Source organism: Grus americana, chromosome 8 (genome assembly GCF_028858705.1).
Source record: "Grus americana isolate bGruAme1 chromosome 8, bGruAme1.mat, whole genome shotgun sequence".
NCBI lineage: Eukaryota > Metazoa > Chordata > Aves > Gruiformes > Gruidae > Grus > Grus americana.
In genome coordinates, this window is record NC_072859.1 from 24,095,991 (window position 1) to 24,116,910 (window position 20,920).

At 49.6% G+C, this 20,920-nt stretch overlaps 1 protein-coding gene across 22 annotated transcripts in view; it reads left to right on the forward strand.

Moving 5' to 3' along the window:
- Positions 1-20,920, forward strand: part of PTPRF (protein tyrosine phosphatase receptor type F) — a 388,339-nt gene that overhangs the window by 337,860 nt on the left and 29,559 nt on the right. For 17 of the 22 annotated variants that reach the window (XM_054833252.1, XM_054833259.1, XM_054833256.1 and 14 more), the window contains 7 exons: positions 159-737; positions 1,377-1,474; positions 7,426-7,679; positions 8,379-8,469; positions 11,453-11,665; positions 14,734-14,888; positions 18,050-18,165. In XM_054833252.1, the coding sequence (XP_054689227.1) occupies positions 159-737; positions 1,377-1,474; positions 7,426-7,679; positions 8,379-8,469; positions 11,453-11,665; positions 14,734-14,888; positions 18,050-18,165 (1,506 nt within the window). The remainder of the gene's footprint in view (positions 1-158; positions 738-1,376; positions 1,475-7,425; positions 7,680-8,378; positions 8,470-11,452; positions 11,666-14,733; positions 14,889-18,049; positions 18,166-20,920) is intronic. The other 5 variants (XM_054833271.1, XM_054833272.1, XM_054833273.1 and 2 more) reach the window with 1 other exon arrangement.

The window sequence follows — 20,920 nt, forward strand, 5'->3', positions numbered from 1 at the left end:
CGGTCTGCCTCTATCCATGTGAATTGTCTGTCGTCCTCTTCACCCTGTTGTCTGAACTTTCCCACTTTCCTCAATCCTCATGGAGCGAGCAGCACAGAAGCGGTTCTTCCTTCCCCTCCTCCCAGGCTATAGATGGTCATTGTGTGTTTATGTTGCAGTCCCGGGGAAGCCCACCATGATGATTAGCACGACAGCCATGAACACAGCCCTCATCCAGTGGCACCCACCCAAGGAGATGGTAGGGGAGCTGCTGGGTTACCGGCTGCAGTACAGACGTCTTGATGAGGAAAAGATGAACACGATAGACTTCGGGAAGAGAGACCATCACTACACTGTGACCAACCTGCACAAGGGGGCCACGTACCTCTTCAAATTGTCTGCCAAGAACAGAGCTGGTCCAGGAGAGGAGTTTGAGAAGGAGATCACTACTGCGGAAGACGTGCCAAGCGGCTTTCCACAGAACCTGCGCGTGGTGGGTCTCACCACTTCCACCACAGAAGTTGCATGGGACCCCCCAGTCTTGGCAGAAAGAAACGGCAAGATCGTTAACTACACAGTGGTATACAGGGACATAAATAGCCAGCAGGACCTGGTTAACATCACCAAGGACACGAGTATCACTTTGATGAATTTGAAGCCCGATACCACTTACGACATCAAAGTGCGGGCCCGCACCAATAAGGGGGTTGGGCCGCTCAGCCCCAGCATCCAGTCCCGGACCATGCCTGTTGAGCAAGGTAAGTGCTTCTCTAACAAGCCCTAACAGCAAGCTCTGCCTCCAGGACAGGGACCTTTGCTTCGGTTCATGAGGCTGCGCTCCCCTTTGCTCTGACTAATGAGATCAGGTACTGTGTGGCTCCCTAGTCTAAAACCACCTCAGCAAGGGGAGGCTCAACGAAGGTTTCCTTAAAGTTGGCGTTTGGGGGAGAGGGGCGTTGATGGTAGTTTAATTGCCTTTGTCGCTCCACAGGCACGCTTTGCTGTTTTATCTGTACATGAAAGGTTCTTGCTTGAACTGGAGCAGACAGCTGGGTAGGATCATCTGCAGATCCAGTACCTGAGCACCACTGTTCTTTGATCATGGCAAAGGGCCAAGAGAGTGTGAGTGGAGGGGGGAGAGAGGAAGGCTACAGTTCAGCCTACAACTTCCATTCTGTGATGCTGGAAAGTATAGTCAAAAAGCAAAACTCCACTGGAGACTGGAGACGTGGTAAAAGGCTGCTGCTCTTTTCTCCTCATCTCTCGCTTCTCTGCTGTAGCTGAACTCTTTGACCTCTGCTGCTGAGTTAGACAAAGAGAGACTTGGAGTAGAGCTGCTGCCTGGCTCCCTCCTGACTTGGCCTTACAGTGCTCAAATATCTTGTTTTTCATTTCAGTGTTTGCTAAGAACTTCCGCGTCAATGCCGTCATGAAAACGTCTGTGTTGCTGAGCTGGGAAGTGCCTGACTCGTATAAATCTGCAGTGCCTTTTAAGGTAAGGGTGGGAGGGAGAGGACAGGGAGCTCCACCTGTGGCAGTGAGCAGGACGGTGGAAAGAGCATCTTGACCTGCCACATGATGTTTTCAGGCCATCAGACAAGAGACCAGCAAAGCAGGGTCACTTTGCTCACTGGCCTGGGGTCTTCTGGAGTTCAGATCTCCAAGCCCAGGTTAGGGAGCCACTCTTGCTTTTGGGCACCCACACATGAACCATGGCACACAGTAGAGCACGCTGCTGCTTGCTTTCCGTCCTCTCACTCTTAGGCCAGAAGGTGTTGTAGTTTTGTTGATTTCTTTCTGTTTTGATCAGTTGTGGAATATCCAGTAAGCATTTGGCTCATGGTAAGAAAACAGGAGTGAGTAATGTTGGCTGAAGCACGCCAACAGGAAAGGCCAAGTAGTGAAGGCTTGCACTGGACAGAGGCAGTCTGAGAATGGAGATGTCTCAGGGATTGTAATACGTATTTCTGGCTTCTCACCATCCAGCTAGACACCCATCTTGGCTATAGCAACTTTTGCTAAGTGCCCACTCCTCCCTCGATAGCACCCCTTTTCAAAGGGAAATGGAAACTGGTCCGGCACCCCAAATTACTGACACTTTTCCCATGAGCAGTTGCGGTGGTTGTCCACACAGTCCCAATCAGTGCTTCACTCTTCCATGAGCTTTCTCAAGTATCTTGTTACCTGACATCACTCAGCTGAGGCCTGCTGGTCAGGCTGGCCATTGCAGCTCCGTGACAGTGGTTACACAAGCTTGTCCTGATGCTTGACTCTGAGTTGAAGTGTGAAAAGTTATAAATGTGATTTAATTGCAAGAGATCACCAAGACAAAGTGATCTGAAAACCAGCCAGTGAGTCAAACTGAGAATGACTCCTTCTGTAACACATCCTGTCTCAAACATCTGGATTGCCTTTATGAGTTACTTCGGAGCATCAGGGCAGATGCGTAATCTCTGGGAGTGAAGGAGAGAAGCATCATCACCCTTCCAGAAGATGTTACAGGTGTGAGCAGCACAAGATGTGTCAGTGCAGAGGGAACTCTGCAGGAATGGCTGCTGCTCACTTTTCTTCAGCACAGTTCTGGATGTGGTATCATCCACCAGGCCACAGACAGCACTGATGACCCAATGTCTTCCTGCTCTTGTCTGTCCTCCAGTATGGATCACTGGTATGGGTAAAGGACTAAAGTGTGGTGGAAATTTCTGCATATCTCAGTGCAACTTCTCTCGGTTAAGAAACAAGACCAACATGTCACAGCGCCAAGGATAATCTTTCACCTAGTCTCAGTGGCTATCTGCTGCCCTTGCAAAGGTGGCCAGGGATGGGAGCAGCGTGACTTCCATTCCTCCTTTCACATGCACCCCACTGTGCTGTGCCAAAAGAGCAAATGCAAGTTCTGCATGAGCTGGGGGGCAGACCATGGCCAGGAGAATGAGGGGATGGTCTTGAACTGCATCCACATCAAAGTGTGTGAGCACCTCCCCTTCCTTGTTGCTAACTCTCCTTGTCTAAATCCTGAAGCTGAATTACCATGATCAATAGCAGACACTTGTTAACATGCAGAGTTTAGCTGAAGCAGACAAGGCTTTTGTGAAGAGTTTGTGATATTCAAAGCTCTCCCAGATGTAGGGTGCGTTAGGATCAGCGTTGAGATATCTGGCCGCAAGGAACTTCACAGATCCCTGTTACTTTGCACTCTGCTGAAGAACCAGTCTGCTTCGTCTTGCCTTATTCTTGTGGCACAAAGCCCGCGTCTCTGTCTGACAGCGCAGTGCTAGAAAGGGACAGTGTGACCTTTGGAGCATTACTACCACGTAAGGATGGTGGAGTGGTTGGAGGTAGCCGGGAGCCAACGGCGTAATGCTGATGCCTGTCTCAGCCTCCTAACTGCATTGCTTACACAGACGGTGACTCAGGGTCTGCCCCTGCTGCGGGTTAACCCTCAGATGACACAGGAGCAGATGGCATTAGCCACTTGCTAACGGAAGAGCAGTCATGCAAACGAGAGTGTTACGAGGATATTTCTCTAATAGTGTCCTCTTTCTATTAATATTCCCAGACTTGCAGACCCACACGAGTCAAGGCCAGGAGCTAAGAGGGTCAGCTCCAGGTCACTGACTGTGCCACTCGAAAGAAATCCTTAACCTTCAGGATGCTGTATTTTTATAAACAAGTTTCACCTCTCTCCTCTAATTCAGGAACATGGGATGCTGAGGCCAAAGCCTAATACTGTAACTAGCATAGCAGATAAATCTCCATGGGAACAATTAGTATTATCTACACTTGATAAACAGTCTCATGCTAATTCTATGTCCCAAAGGGTGTCATATTCTACTTTAACAGATTTAATTAAAGTAGATATTGTTCTGACTGAATAGTGAGGCACAGGCAGGACTGGTGCTATTTTTTTTTATAGGGGATGAACTGAGACCTTAGGTATTTTCATTGCTACCAAATCAATAATGAAGGTTTGACTTCTCTTTGGGGAATTTTCACAGCTTCTTCTGGTCCAGGAGATAAATTCTTGTAAAATGTTGCCCAGCAGTTGTGGTGGACCAGAGGCACTGTTCCTTTTCTATTCCAGTGTGCTTGCAGAAAGCTGTTCTGGAGCTTTCATGGAAAGTGCAAGATAGATGCAACCTTCTCCTTGGGGAAACTGCACTTTTCTGAGACGCATTCTTCAACTTAAGAGCAGGACAGAAGGCAGCATCACAAGGTATTTTACAAATGGGGAGAAGAAACAGCACCTTTTGAAAATGATTATGATACAGGTTCAGAAATTACCCCTGAGAATGCTGGGCAGAGCTTTCTCACAGTGCGTCCCACAGAAATTAGTAATTATTTCTGCCCCAAAAAAAGGCAACCCTATCTACTTCTCTATCAAGCAATTATCTTCTCCAGTGTTGCACACTACGTGTCTTTTCATCTTTTAGTTCAATACATTCTTTACTGCCTTGAAATCAAGCAGTAGACCTTTAGCAGCGACATTTGGACCCACCTAGCCTTGCAAATCTTCTCTTGTGAGTAAGAGCAGCACAAATGACATTTTACAGCAATCCATGGGCTAGTCAGCAATGTTTGGCAGCTTAGAGCCCTTGGGCCAAATTTGCTGCTGACTTAAGTAGTTACCACTGGGCCATGATGCAATCTCTAAATAGCATTCCTGCTTGAGCTCCCGGGCATCTGCAGCTGCACATGAATGACTGTTTCTGAGCCCTTACATTATTGTAAGGTTTGTGTAGAGGTCTTAACTAATGGTGCATAACATTTGAGAAGACAATGTGTTATGGCAGGTAAAGGAACGTAGAACTGCTACAGCAACTGTGAAAAGGGGGGATGGTGGAGAATGCCTCAGGAGAACATTGCATATGCCAGTTTCACTGTCTTTGGACACAAATTTCTGTGCATGGCAGTAAACATCATCAACAGGTGTCAGGACTGAATCGAGGACTGTGTCCTGGCCTTTTCCAATGCAGAGCTATCAGGGAAACTCTGAATTGAAGTGCCTGGCTGTCTCTTCCGCCTCCTCCTGCCACAGAAGAACAGCTCTGTCCCCAGCAGGTGCCCCATGTGCAGGCAGTTGGTGGGTGAGTGTCTTCCCTAGAGCACACGCAGCAGCTGTTGGTGATACCTCTGTTAGGGAAGACTTCATCATGAGAAATCTCAGTTGAGAGGCAACAGAACTCAGGGCTTTGCATCTTTCCAGCATAGCTCTTAATGATGGAAGTTTGATTTTGTTCAAGTATGTGTTGGAGCACATGAAGCGAGGTCCTGCTGCTCCCTCAGGACAGGCCTGACTTGCTTTCATCGGGAATATCTGGACCTGTGCTATTGCAATATCATTGCAAGGGGTGGTGCTGGGACAGACAGCAAAGCTACTAGGATGACTTGGAAGTCTGGTGCTCCTGTCTTTGTCGTGCCTAATTCTGTGGCAGAGCAGGGTGAAACCTGCAAACTGAGTATGTGATACTCCAGAACTATGAGAAGCATTTCCTCATTTTAGCTTTTTGCACTCACTTTAGCACCCATCTGATGTGTCTGTCTTTGGAGAAATTGATTAAAGCATAGGAGAAAATATCTTATGAGGAGTCAGAGCAGAGAACTCCCTCCAGCCATCCTACTTTTGACAGCCTTTCCTGCACATGGGGCAGCCAGCAGGGGCTTTGTCCCTGCAAACCTCTGTTATTTTGGTACTTGGTACTTATTTCTGCAGTTCATCCTTGAAGATTGGAGCATGTCAACAAACAAGACTCATTGCATCTCTTCTTCATTCCTGGCTCCTCACTGCTACTCTGTTACCTGTTGGGAGTCTTTCCTCAGCAGCAAAAAAGCTGGGGCTCTTATTCCTGTCCCAACCTCCATGCAAAGTGACCTGACGAGGATTTCTAGCATGCTGTGGGTATCACTGTTTGGATAACACAAAAGCAGAGCTGCAAATTCCAGGCCTAGTCTGGTCCCTGTGCTCCGCTGTCCTTCAGATCTCTTTCCAGAGCTTCCCTCCTTCTCCCAGCTCCAGCACTAAATATTAGAGCAGTGCTCATCAGCTGCCCTTGTCCCAGCGAGCCGGCAGCATTCTGCAGATTTCTGCCACCTGCTAAAAAGGTGACTTGGAAGGAAAGTTTGGTCCTCCCTTGCTGCCTGTCTCAGCCCGAACAGTGGGCTCAGCTGGTGAAAAAATCTGTTTTACTTCAAGTAATTTTTCTTCCACAAAACTGTCTTCTCTCTCTGAAGGCTGCTGTTGGAAAGAGCACGTTTTACTCTGTGGTTTTTGCCAGTGGCATGTAATAGCTGCCATGGTTTAACATGCTGCAGCTCTGCCATTGCCAGTTTTTGGAATGCTGTGTCTCTGCACCACTACCAGGAATTCAGCACTCCCCTGCCATGCTGGACGGTCGCCCGGTGGAAGGAAAGATGCTGGTTTATCACAGCTGGGGCACAACCTCTGGTCTCTCTGGTTCTCTGTACCCCATTTGTCTCTGTCTCTGGGAACTGTTTGAGTTTCCGGCTTTGCAGAGGCAGCACCCAGGGTTTCAGGGTGCAGGAGTTGCTCCAGCAGGAGTGGGATCGAGGTTCCCAGGGCAGACAGGCTGTTTGGCGCGGCTGATACAGCAGTGCCATGGCTGCTGTGCCCTGGGGGAGATGGAGGTCCTACATATCTGCAAGAGGGAGCTGAGAAAATGTCATGAGCTGTGGGCCAGCAGGCCCAAGGGGGGAAGCTGGGGGGGTGGGGGCTGCCTCGCGCCACCAACGGCTGCCTAGCAGCCCCTCGCTGCAAGCACAGCAGCGAAAAGCAGCGCTGATCTCCTGCCCACAGCTGGCGCAGCACCAGCATCTGTTGTCATGGCAACAGGGTGTCACACCTGCAGAGCCGCTGTTTCGGGTACCAATTTGTGAGCCCTGTGCAGGATTTGTCAGATCACTGGTGAGGCGTGTAACCCCCCTCCAGTCACCTTGCTGGGAGGGGAATACTCTGCATTTACCAGTCGATCAGGCATCAGCTGGTAGACATGGGAGTGACACCAATTCAAAGCAGACGGGATTTTACACCAAAAGCATTTGTGCATTGTGGCCTTGTGAGACAAGGAACAAAGACCCATTCATCTCCGCACGAGGGCAAAGCACGGCCGTCTGGATTCCTCCCCCGAACCGGCGCTGAAAAGCAGCGCGTGTGGCACCGCCAGCCTCACCACTGGCATCGGCCACCCGGGCTTTGCTGAGGTGACCCTCTCTGCTCCGTCGCTGCAAGGCGCAGGGAACACAGCTCAACCCTCTGCTGGGGGTTGCTCTTCTTTAACTAAAGATTTATGGCTGTTTACGAAGCGCACAGTAGCTGAACCACCTGAGGGAGGGCCCAGAGCCAAATTGTCGTCTCTAGCGCTGCTATTTTGAGTGTGAGTTTTCATCAGCAGCTGTCGGCTGCATGAGCGTGTCCTTTTCCCGTTTCAGATTCTGTACAATAGCCAGAGTGTGGAGGTGGACGGCCACTCGATGAAGAAACTCATAAGTGACCTCCAGCCAGACACGGACTATTCTTTTGTGCTAATGAATCGTGGGAGCAGTGCTGGGGGGCTCCAGCACCTCGTCTCAATCCGCACCGCTCCTGATGTCTTGCAAAGCAAACCCATCGCCACAAACAAGTACATACAGGAAGGAAAATTCACGCTCACCCTTCCCAAAGTCCAGACCACTGTGCCGGTTAGGTAGGTGCTGTGCCTGGGTAGAAAAGGCAGGGTGGGAGGCTAGAGATGGAAAAAAGGGCAGGGCAGACCTCTGCCAACCTGTGGATTTTGTAACCTGGGAGTGAATTTCCAAGCTGGCTGTGGTACAGAGCCAGGTATTCACCCGTAACATGGGATCACGCTGCTGGCTCTTTCTGAGCAAATATTTATGTGCAATAAAATTAAGACAATTCTCTGACAGTTTGCCCTCACCCTGGTGGGTATACTCCAGATGCTACCAGCAAAAACACAGTTGAGGATCAGGAGGGACTTTCTCTGACACTGTATAATATCCTTTAAATAAATAATGCCTAAAGCCTCAAGGAGATTAAAAAAGCGAGTTTGTGGAAGTCTTATTTGTTACTGTGGTATCCTTGTGCTGAAGCACAATTCCCCCAGGGTTCTTGCTACAATCCGATTATATAAATGTCCTTCTCACAGCTCCTACACCACCCTCTGGAGCACAGTCTGTAGATCTTCATTAACCTAATGAGCGCTAACTGGAGTATTCTCTTTTCCGGTGCAGCTGGAAAACCAGCCTCTTCCTTACTGAACCCTTTTGCTGCTTAGAGGCCACGGAGAGAAGCGGGTCATCCTTGGGAGGCATATGGCATGTGTTATTCAGTGACCTGCCAGAGAGATGACTTAAGGTCCAGTGCTTATGCTTTCCTTCCTTCCCAGGTGGTACTATATCGTGGTTGTGCCAGCGGATCAGAGCACCAGCAGCCCGACTGCTCGGTGGCGGACACCTGATGAGATGGAGCTGGACCAGGTAGGAGTCTGTAGCAGCTGCTGTAATGGAAGTTGCTCCCAGGTGGCCCGGCGCGTTTTGCCCAGGCCTCCTGGCAACAGCACGGGTGCAGCAACATAGGTGCAGGCTGTACATCAGAGATGGGCGGCTGTGGGACGTGCGGTGTCCACTAAGCCTTTCTTGGCTGGTGACAGCATGTAGGAAGGAGGCTGGAGTCAAGCAAAGAAGGAGACACCTCCCAGAAAGTGCTCCATCGGGAGACCACACCTGAGTGTCTCAGAGTTGTGACCAGGACAGATCCTGTCTCAGGTTGTACACTCTGTGCAGCCTTTTTCAGCTGAAGCAACCATGCTGATTTTGAAAACAAGCTAAGAGAGAAATCTATTGTTTTCAGTTTAATAAACAGTTCTGTTAGGAGGCATTTCCTTTTCTGGATAGGACGTAAGCCTGCAGTTTGGATAAAGAGTTTACTCAAGTATCTAACAAACCCTGCAAAGCTCCCGTCACACTTGCTTGTTAAAGACTTTCAGCATTCACCAGCCCGTTCACCCCAAGATGCAGCTTATTCTGTGCAGGAGTCTCCAACACCAGTAGCGTGGTACATGTGCAGGTGTCAGAAGGGCCCCACAGAAGGAATTTGTGGGCTCTTTCTTCCCCACACACCACCAACCCCCAAAGTAATAAGGAAAAATTCCAAGAAATCACACACAGAAGGGTCCATTAAGAGAACAAAGGTGCAACCTTGAAGCACTCAGAAATTACAGCATTAGAAGCTGTAAGTCAGCCCTTGCTTATCATTAATCTTTAATTACATGATTCCACAGTCTTTTCCATGGGGTCCCAGCTCGTGCTGTGTATGAGTGGATCTGTTCTGCACATGAAGCACAATTGTGCGCTGGAGAACCATCACCTGTTTCATTGCAGAAGTTGGAAGATATCACAAGAAATAGAAGAGTAGGATGAGAAAGGATGATTTGGTTTTGAGCTTTAGGTGGTTGAAAGCTATTGAGAGAACTAGTTTCTATCTCTGTTTCGCCCAGTCCTGGGCAAATGATTTACAACAAAGTTTTTGTTAGCAGCCACTGTCTTGTATGTCCTGGTTTTTTGGAGTGCTCAGTTTGAGATTCTGGAGCCTCATTTGCAAAGTCTAAGCATCCCCAGCTGCAGAGAAAGGCAATTGGAGCTCCACTGGATATAGTCAGTGCTATAAAAAAAATATTAAGTTTTCCTTAAAAACGAAACAAGCTGATGTCTTTTCAATTTGACATTCAAAATTAGTGGGCATTTTTTACATTAATGTCCCTGCGTCTCTGTTCTCCATCTGTAAAATTAGGATAATCGCTTTCATCTCACCTCATATGGGTGTTTGGAAGATAAGATTGTCGATGTTTGTGAAGCACTTGTAATATTGTAGTGATCAGCACCATAGAAAAGCCCGCGAGGAAATTATTAATTTTGTCTTCAGAGCTGGATTTGAATAGTAAGCAATAAACAAGGCCTTGGGCTGCATAATGCAAAGAAGAAAACAAAATATGGAATAGCTGCTCTTTGATTAAGCACTGTCTGTCCTGTGTATTGAACAAAGCAAAGGAGTTACAGAAAAGATAGTATGTGACCGTGCAGTCAAGGATTGTAACACAATGCACATACGTAAGACAGCTGAATTAATTTTGCACAGGCAATATTAATTTTCTAATTTTTCCGAATCTGAACTTTGCAAGCCTAGCATTTCTTTTGGTGCAGTCTTTTAGGGTGTGTGTTCCATATGTAGGTGGCAGTAGCACCCTGCAACCTCAATCACAACTGGACATGGTTTCATGCACATACAGCTGTGCTTTCTGCCCCAAAGAGCCTAGGTGTAATTTCAGCCAAAGTACAAGAGAGGTGTGTGAGGAGCAAACTCCACAGACTATCTTTCTGCCTTTTCCCCCTGCGGTTACAAGGATATCTGTGAAACTGAGATTTCACCATCCCTTTTATTTCTTCATTTCTTCTTTCTTTTTTTTTTTTTTCTTGGTGGTATTGCAATGACAAGCTATAGCTTTCCTAAATTGCTCCAATGTGAGTATTCATAAGAGGGCAGGGACAGGCTGTTGAGAGGAGAGAGTGGGGGGTGCCTTACCCAGCTTTTCTTCCTCAGAGGGAGTGAGCTCAGCTCAGCAGTATGGCTTTGTGTGCACATCACTGTCCCCAGCCCCACTGATGTTCCCTGTCTGCCCTGACAATGCTGCACTGATACATTCGTGTGTGAAATTTATTTCATGCCTCCTCCTTCATTTTAAATTAGAATTTCTGTTCCAAGCCTGATACTCGTTTTTATTCATTAGAAAAACATCTTTAAACATCTGAGAGTCTTTCTTAGCAGTGTAATTGAATTTTTGTGTGTTTATATCCTTTTGCATGAATTTGTGGCTGACTATGAAATTTGCCATTTTTACTCTGAACATCCCATGAAATCTGTTATCATTCTGTGTGATTTACACAAAGCTCTGCCTGCAACCCAGCAGCAGGTGAAATATCAAGGCACTGACAGAAGGGAAAGACACAGCAAATGTCACTTTTTCCCTATACATCAGTGTCAGCTGTAATTCACGTCCAATGTCCATAGAGAGCCCGAGCTGCTGCCCATACCAATATCTGGACCACAGATTCCCTTGCCTGGTTCCCTCGCAGCCCGCTGGGATGCGTTAACTCGGGATGACAGGCACAGCCAGGCAGTCTTAGCCCCAACATTCACCACATCAGCATCCCAGGGCTCAGGACTCTCCCAAAGCTGAGTTCCTGGCAGAGGTGCTTGCATTGAGGGTCTGCAGGCGGGTGCCCCAGCAATGCCTAAACAGATAAGGCATCCCTCTGGTTTCTTTGTACCACCACGTCCAAATCAAACCCAGTATCTTCTCCTCCCTTCCCTTCCACCCTGCTGAGTCCTACAACCGGTGAGGTGACAGCGTGAGGCGGTGTCACACTGGGCGAAGCAATAGTGATGCACCTTGTTTGTCCCCAGCTGCTGGAGGCCATAAGCCAAGGGAGTCAGAGCAGGCGCCAGCGACGCCAAGCAGACAGACTCAAGCCCTACATTGCTGCTCAAGTGGATGTGCTGCCTGAGACCTTCACCCTGGGCGACGAGAAGAACTACAAAGGTTTCTACAACAAGCCCCTGTCTCAAGACCTGAGCTATCGCTGCTTTGTGCTGGCTTCACTGGAGGATGGAGACACGGTAAGGACTTTCTGCTGGGGGAGCAGAGCTTTTCCTAGCAGAGCTGAGGTGGGCTCAGTGCAGGCAGGGTGAACAATTACTGCAAGCTGGGATGATGGAGTTTTCTCTGAAGAAATGGCTGGTCTCAACTAGCTGAGGCAGCCATGGGAGTTGACTTGATAGATGGTATTTTTGGAGGGAAATGGCACGTATGTTTGACATAACAGATGAGAGTGGAGGGCAGTGTCAACACATGCGTTCTACACCAGCTCGGTTGTGGCTTGCCGGGCTGTGCCCAGAGCAGAGCTTGACACGTGGTTGGGATGGGGTAGGTTCTCATTTTGTTTTGGTTCAAGTATGTGACTGTGGAAAATAGCCCCTTGAAATCCTACCCTGCACAATGGCTGCTGAGGCTCTGCGGTGAACAGGATGCTTCCCCTGCAAACCTGCCTTCATAGGCTCTTCTCTGGCCAGAATCTTACTTTCAGGTGACATCTGGAGAAGCAAACCTGCCTCCCATCGCAGTGGGTTGTCAGCAGGGCAAAGCTGCACACTTGCCTGCTGCGAAGGGATTCTTGCTCCTGTGTCTCTCCTTGCTAGAGGCAAACGGGCCATGCCTTTGTCGGCATTGTGCTGCCAAGCACACGGGGCCTGGGCACGTGAGGAGGAAGGAAGTAGCTGATGCAATAAGCAGGGAGCAGCACGGCGAGACCTGTGCATCAGTGTCCAGCTGTAAACACAGAGGGCAGGAATGGTGGTGGCGGCGGTGGCAGCGGCCAGTGTGTAAATAATGGAAATAATAGAGATGCACAGAATCCTTTGGTCGGCTTCCAAGCTGCGGCTTCCTTCCTCAGCCTTGTTTGCTTGTAATGGCTCATTAGGGCTGATCAAGTTCTTCATTACTCATCCAGCTCACATGTTCTTGTTGGCAAGATGTGCCCACTGGTGAGGGAAGGAGACTCACAGATTAACTGCAAGGTAAGGCAGAGGCCTCGGGATGTGCTATCCTGGCAGTCCCTGTCAAGAAGAGATGACGTTAACTAGTTGATCCCAGACTATCATCATCTTCTCCCTCGCATAGATCTGCCACAGCCCTCCAGTGAACCACCAGCCAGCAGAGTTACTACACTCTGCTCCTAGAGACCACCTTTCTGCATCCCCCGCTGCATCGCACCCATTTTCATTTGAAGTATGAGGCACTCTGTCCAAGGCTGTGCACTATCTCCCCCACTCAGCTCCTCTTAAATCACTTGCTGTGTCTCTAGTGTCAGCAGGCAAGCGTAACATTGCCATTCTTCAAAGGCAGAGGGGACTGTGGTTGAAACGCCATCTCTGAGAGCAGGGGCACCTGCACCTCGCAGTCTGCCTTTGGAAATGCCGCCGAGATAACAGTCCTTCTGATCTCTTTTGCTTCTGTCTTCTCTTGGAAGGAGGAATCTCCAAAGTGTGTCTGCAAAAATATGAATCTTTGCCCCTTGCACAAAACTTTGGAGATGGACACACGTATTACCTTGCTGCATGCTCCTTCCCCCCCCACCTAATGCAGCTTGACCTTTCTGGGTAGTCACAGGCAGAGCCTTTGTGCCTTCCTCACAGAGTAGCCACTTGCCCATACAAAGGGAAGCCCCAGGCCTTCTGCCCCATCCTCTCACCACCGATGTAGCATCTTCTTGTCTCTGCCATGCTCAGAGCTGTTGCTGACTCCCTGCCCTGTTGTTTGAATTGGATGAAGAGGCGTAGGAACAGGCCAATGGGTTACGGTGATCCTGTGCAGACTTTCTCTGGGAACAGAGCTGAACCGGGAGCCAGCAGTTATTTCAGGGTCGTTGAAACAGGGTCTCACAGGGCTGAAAGGTTTCACAGACAAAGCAGCAACCACCCCCAATGCTCCCAGTGCAGCCAGCGGTATCTCTGACCGCTGATAAATCTGAGGAGAGCAGCTAGGATGCTGCACCTGTGCGTGCTGCCAGAAGGATGTTACAGATAAGAGCATTTTCTGTACTCCATGCATGTTTGAAACCAGGCCGGCTGGGATCAAGGGCACCTGTGAGAGGAGATCAAGATGTGCATTTGTGTGACACCAGCATGCTTGATTTTTCCCTTTCTTCTCCTGTGCACATGGACATGAAGTGCGTGTTTAAACTTCGACCGTAAAGCAGGCAATTTATAGATCCACAGGCACCTCTTCAGTGACCGAAACTTTCTGTGGCAGGAGCAGAGCGTTTCTGGCTCCCTAATGCAGGGCAGCAGGAGCTGCTCGAAAGCCACAGGCACTGAACTGATACAGCTCTGGCCCTCTGTAATAGGGGGAAAGGATTTCTTTTTGCAGCATTTAACCCTTCTGACCCAGCAAGGCTGAGGGACGACACAGCTCCATCAGCCTTAGCAACAGCAGCAGAACAAGCCAGGTGCAGTGTCATTTTTCTGCAGGAAGGGTTTGGGTCTCTGCTAATTCTGTCTTGCTGGTGGGACTAGAAAGCTGTCCCTCTGGGTCATAAATCACTGGGCTGCCAGACTGCAGAAGTCTCTGGAAAGGATCCTGTGAGCATGAGCCCCTTTCCAAGGTCTGTTTATCAGGGCTGAGACATCAGGTAGAAAATGTTCCTGTCATTTCGTTGCTTTAGGAAAACTGCCTAGCCCAGCAGGGGTTTTCCTAATATAGCTCTGTCCCGGAGAGATGTGTTGATATCGGCACAGCAGGTATTATAAACCACTTGGGAATCATCAGCCAGCCCCACTGTGCAATTGGTTGGGATTCAAAAGCTTGTGATTTGGCTCCGAGAGAATCCAGGGCTGGCAAGTGGCTCTTAGCTGGGCTGCTCTAGTTTGGCACCTCAAGGCCAGGTCTGCTAGCCAGAAGGTTGCTGGCACTGGGAATGTTTCACACCAGGAAGAGACTGTTTCCACAGCGTGACCTCCACTGATGCCAAGGGAGGGAGGATCCCGTGGTGTGCTGTTGGGGCTTGAGAAGCATGACCATTCCCTGCTAGCCAGAGGCAAGGGGAAACCTCGGCATTTCAGGGATGTAGCTGTTGCTTTAGCATAACGGACATTTCCTTTTCTCTCCCTCTCCTGCCGATGCTGTTCAGAAGAGATATGCAGCCAGCCCCTACTCGGATGAGATCGTGATGGAAGTGGCTTCAGCAAAGCAGCAGGATGAACCAGAGATGCTGTGGGTGATGGGACCCGTCCTGGCTGTGATATTAATCATCATCATTGTCATTGCTATACTCCTCTTCAAAAGGTGAGATCCAGTTATGGCATGAGCACTACAGGTGGTGGCACCTTCAAGACCCTCCTTGTAGCCTTCAGATATGGGGTACTCTGATAGACAGTCCTTTGTGGTCATGGGGAGGAGGAAGGTCTTCACCTGGCACAGCAGAAGGCTGCTTTATAAAGAAAGCAGAAGGGCTGGGTATGCAGAAGGTAATTAATATCAGCCCCAGGACACAGAACTGCTGTGGATTCTGGAAACGTGTGAGCAGTGGGACAGAGGAGAGCAGCTTTGTCCCTAAAGCCAGTTTGACCGCTCTCTGGTCTCACAGCTTGGATTTGCAGCCTAGGGGACATCTGTAGCACTGATTTTCTGTGGAAATTGCCTGCTTGATTTCTGGCAGGTGCCCCCACTGCTGTGAATTTTGAATGGGGAACACAGTCTTGGTGGTGAGTACAGGGCATGGATGTGACAGGCTGAAACCAGAGTAGGAACTCTCTTTTTGAGGCTACCAGATCAGGACCATCCACGCTCTTGTGCTCCCTGCTGAAGCAACCACCTGCTTTTGCGTAGCAGAGCAGTCCTGCTAGAGCTGTAACTGTAGTGTGAAATGATTGTTAGTCCTCCCGAGGAGCCACAGGTTGCATTTGCATGTGTTCGGGTAGCCTGTTCAATTACAGTAGGTCATTCTGTATCAGCTCAGCTCCAAGGTTCTGCTCCTCCTGGACTCTCTATTTACATATGTATCTGTAGCTCGGGGAAGGGAGCTGGCTTTGTTGTCTGATTAAACGGAGCTCTGCTGTGCATGTGCAGTCAGTGCCTTTCTGTGTCAGTGATCATCTCCTTTCTTCTGTTTCTGCTTTTCCCTGGATCTAGTAAACAAGAAAGGTAGGAATCCATTTTATCTTCTTCTGCTGCTAAAATTTCAAGTCTATTTCCCTTTTTAAAAATCAAGTCTGAAGCTAGTAAGGAGCATCTTTGTTTTTGGGAGCGCAGGGCATACCAGCCCTGGGGGTTTACAAAGACTTTGTTTCCTCAAAGGTATCAGCCTTCTAGCAATTGTCAGCCTCTCACAGCTCTTAGGGAAACAGTTCCAACATAAAGACTTCCCAGATTGTTTTTGCAATTAAATTAAAAATCAAAAAAATGACAACACCAGCAGTTATAGGTATTTCTTTGTTTTCTCAGTCACTTCAGACTAAGAGCTGTTCAGTCAAGAATGCAGGTGCATTCTTGCAATTTATCATGAGGAAGCTTTGAGGGAATACCAGGCAATTGTAAGAAGCAAAGTGTTTGCTGGTCTTTAAGGAGAGAAGATAGCCCCAGGGGGAATTTCTATACCTGTCCCCAGTTTGGCTTAGCCTTGCTTTGTCCCAGAGTCTGGTGTGGATGGAGCACCAGGAAGCAGCACCAGCCCGCTGTGCTCAGACTTGACATTCATGTCCCTGCTGTGTCCTAGCCCATGCAGCAGCAGCATATTCCCTTCCAGCACCACACAGAGTGATGCTGTGTTATCCTACAGTTTTTTGCTGTCCAGCATCTCTTCGGAGGCATCTTCTCCCAAAGGTATCTGTGCAGCATATCCACAGTGTCACACCTACAATGGGAATGAAGTGAAGCTGAGTAGCAGTGGGTAGCTTGGGATCTGGAGGTTTGTTTAGCAGTTGTCCTGACTAGGCTAATGAGAGAGACAAACATTAATTACGTGCTGTGCCCATTCCCCAGAAAAGCTGGGCCACTTTGCTCAAGGGCTCAGGGACTGGCACACAGTAGCACATGGCACATCCTGCTGTGCTCCTGATAGGAGAAACACTGCTTTATTTGTTTGCCATGTATTTTCCTTTCTCTCTATCAATGCTCTCAGTCCTTCAGCTCTTTTGTCTCAGTCCAGGCAGCTAGAAGGCTTCTGAGATGTTGAGATGACTCAGAGTAGCCTAAGACTCACAAGCTGGTCCTCCCCATTGAACAACTCCAGTGTTTGATGCAGCCAGGGGCTGCAGATGGAGCTTGCTCACAGTCTGGGTCACAGAGGGAATTCAGGTTTCACTCGTGATTTATGCATGGAATTTTCCCTAATTGCTTCTCACTAGTGCCAGCGCAGCATGCACAGCTCCCCGTGGAAGTGATAGCACCCTGACAGAGTATTTCTGATCATGTGTGGCTCAGGATCGCCACCATCCAGAGATGCGGCTGCCTCTGTGCAGAACCTGGCAACCCTTCAGGGTGCTTTGAAATGCCTCACAAGAGGATAGAAAGCAGAGACTGGCTGTTGCAATTTGCAGGATGGTAAATGTGCTAACATTTGTGCAGACTAGCAGTGATGCAGCTCCCTCTCTTCCAGAAACATCAGGTCAGCAGAGGGGTTCACCATCAGGCAAAATCCATTTTGGGGCTGTAGCCAAAAGACAAAGTCTTTGCGTATTGCTGCATGGTCAGCATGTTGGCAAAGCATCAGGGTCAGCACAGGCTCAGAGCAGAGTACTGCTGTCCTGCTCCTGCCCAACACTCCTCTCTACTGCATGGGTATATCCACTGTACTTGTAATATAGAGCAACAAGTGGGACTTAGAGAATCGCTAGAAACCCTTCTTGCAGTATTAGATTTTCCTTAATATTCACTTGTCCGCTTTTTGATTGGATCTGTCCCTGCTTTGCCTGTGAATTCCAGCAAGAGCCTGAGGTGGTGGCATTGCTCTAGGCATAAATATAGCATGAAGAGACAACAGTATATTTTATTGTTCCATTAATATACGCCTTGGGTGCCTTCAACCATTCAAGACATGTATTAATGGCCCAATAAAACACACCCTGAAGAGCCTTTATACTATTATATTACAGCATTCTATATTTAAATATTTCTGATATTTGAAAAAAATTTTATTATATCCTTCCACTACAGGAAATAGTTCCTAGAGAGGGTAAGAGGAAACAACATCTTGCATTTATCTGTTTTTTCTCTAATAAATATTATGCAGACTATCACATTTCAAAGTGCCTCACTAATCAAACCTCTGCCATCAGTTAAATATGATCCTTCCTGTTTCATAGATGGGAAATTGGAGGCATGGAAGAGGATGTGACTTGCTCAGAGCCCAAGGGAGCTGGGTATCTGGGTTGCAGGGACCCAGACTCCTTCCCAGGGTGGTTTATGCCGGTCTTTGCCAGAGCTCACCTGCTTGTCTCTGTCCACAGGAAAAGGGCACACTCCCCCTCTTCCAAGGATGAGCACTCCATCGGCCTGAAGGACTCACTCTTGGCCCACTCCTCTGACCCGGTTGAGATGAGGCGGCTCAACTACCAGACTCCAGGTAAGGAGCAACTTAACCCCCTTGCGCCCCACCTCCCCCGGTTCCCCTTCGCCAGGTCCCCATGCCAGAGAAGGAGTTGCAGTCCTCCCCCCCAGGAGCTCTGCACATTCTCAGTCACAATGGCACAGAGGGGGCTTAGACTGAGGATATCCAGGTGTCCGCTCTCTGATCTGCAAATCCTTCTCCCTGGCCCTGTCACTGCAGGCACGCAAGGCTGGGGAACCTGGACAGGGACAGCCTAGCATGTGGTGTGTGTCAGACATTATGTGAAGCTCGCTGCGGTTGTCCTGAGCTGGGAGGAGCCTCCACGTAGACTTGGGAGAGCTCACAAGTGCACACACCTGCATTGGTCCTGGCTGCTGCACTGGCTTGGTTCAGGCTGAGATTTAGCGCTGAGCACCACTGGTGCAGTGCTGGCCACAGGGGCTGCATCTGGGAGGATCAGGAGGTACAGAGAGCCCTTGTACTGTTGAGGGCGTCCCAGCAGCTTTGTCCCAGGATCTTTGGTGTGCTGACTCTCCTGCTCTGCTCAGCTAAGGGTGAAGAGCTACCTGCAGCCTACATTGCTCCCCGGTCAGTGCTGCGGCCCTGTGAAGTGCGCTGCTGGACACGGTGGTCTCAGCGCAGAGGATGATAGTTCAGTAACAGCTGTTGCTTTCTGCATGCAACTGTTCGCTGCAGAGCATCTCGTCATGCCCGCACTGGCCTGTGGTGCCGTGGGGTGTAGCTAGTTTGCAGCCCATGGAGGCAGTTGTACTTCACACTGCAGAAAGGTCTCGTGCTGCTGCTTTTTGTCTGTATGTCTCTGATGGCACCAAAAGCACAATACCTGTCACTGTAGTGATCAGAGACAGGCTTACCCCAACTTGCTCAGAGCCTTTCAGAGAGTTCAAGTCCTAGATGAAGTGGGGGAGTGCTTGGGCATTTGTGATGGAGGGAGCAACTCAGCAATAAATGAGGCACATACGGCTCTCTTCTAACTTGCAGCTCCTCCTAGTCTGTAACCTACTTTCCTTTTCCTCCTGCTGCTCATTCATCTAAGAGCTTTCATCTAACAGGAGAGTTTTGAAGGGACCATTTCCTGATGTAAACCTGCAGTGTCTGGGAGGGAGGGTAAGAGAAGCCTTTCCTGTTGCCGCTCGCAGCGGTCTGGCTCAGACCTGGGGCGGGCTTCACGAGCACATCTCCCTCTGTGCCAGAGCAGCTGTCAGAGATCCGTAGGTAATGCATGTCCCAGACAGGACCAATAGCAGACCTCACAGGTAGGATCGAGCGACCACCTGGTGGTTACCAGCAGACCTGACCCATTAATTGGCCACAACACAGCAGCGTGGTATTGCAGTGTGGGAGGAACGCTGTGGGGAGCAAGCAGGGAGGCACTTGCGCTAGAGGAAGAACATCCAAACAGGCAGATCACTGGGAGCAGCACTAGGTGGGGGGCCAGACACAGTCAGCAACAGCACTCCACTTTGAGGAGGCACAAGGTGTTGAACAGGGCTACTCCAGGACACCTGTGCATGGGGACAGGCCTCTGTGACATGTCTCCACTGCCCAGGGACACAAGAGCCATCTTTGCTGCGTGCTCATGCTTTACATTGCATGAAGGAGTTTGACAGGTCAGGCTTGCATCTGTTCCCATGTCCAGCAAGAGATCGGCGTGTTTGCAACGAGAGCATCCCTTGCTAGAGCTGTAGAAAGGTTCAAGAGCTGCCATCAGAGAGAAGAGGGATCCAGGAAATTTTGTCTTCCCACCTGTGCCTAAGGATAGGCCATTCAGAAACCTTGCAGAGCTCTCTGGAGAGATGAAAACAACCCAAAGTGCCCAGTTCACTAGAGACAGCAGTGGTGCCCTGGGATGCTGCTAGCCAACGCTCTCCCACCAGGTGACAGCACTGTGTTCTTCTCCCTTCCTCCCCCTCACATCACTTGTGAGGCTCTGCGGGGCGGAAGCGGGTGCTGTGCGGCTAGAAATGACTGTTCCAGCTCCTGATGAGCTCGTCCTCATTAATGAGGAGGCATGAAAACCACTGAGCCCAGTGGGCCCATGCTGTTGCCCCTGTCACCCACCCGAGGTTGAGGCGGTGCTGCGTTGGATGCATTGACAAGAGGTGCTGGCCACCGGCCCTGCACGCTTCGGTAGCTGGTCTCCCTGCTGGAGTGTGCTGGGCAGAGAAAACTTGTTTAATGCATCATTAATTAGGCTGCTGTTATTAAATATTAAGCTTTCTCATTTTTGTGGTTTTTACTTCAGACAAGGGTTATTTCCCCTATTGTTGGCCTCCCTGTACTAACATACCACTGTGCCAAGTCACTGAAAGGATCCGGGACCAGGCAGTGTCCCAGTACGCCACGAAATGAGGCTGAGTTGCACTGCTGATGAGCTGCAAGCGAGCTGGAGGCTCAGGGACACTGAGTAGAGGTTGCAGGGGCTGAGTGCAGTCCTCCTGGCCACCGAGCAGCATGGATGTCCCCTGTACCTGCCATCCACCTGCCCTTGCTGGCTCCCCTTAGGCGCCGGGCCGTGGACAGCGGTGTGCAGTAAGAAGTGTAGCTCTTGGCGTTAGATGACCTGTGTGCTCACTCCCCTGCCAGTACCTCCAGCTCCACGTGTTTGTCAGCATCAGGGGATGGTGCTGGCTGGAGCCAGAAGCCCGGTGTGTGATGGCCAGCTGCAGAGCAGCCACCAGAGCCAGGCAGCCGGTCCTGTGCAGGAGGGAGGCTCCTGGTGCTGTGGCAGATGGTGCTTTCCTTTGCA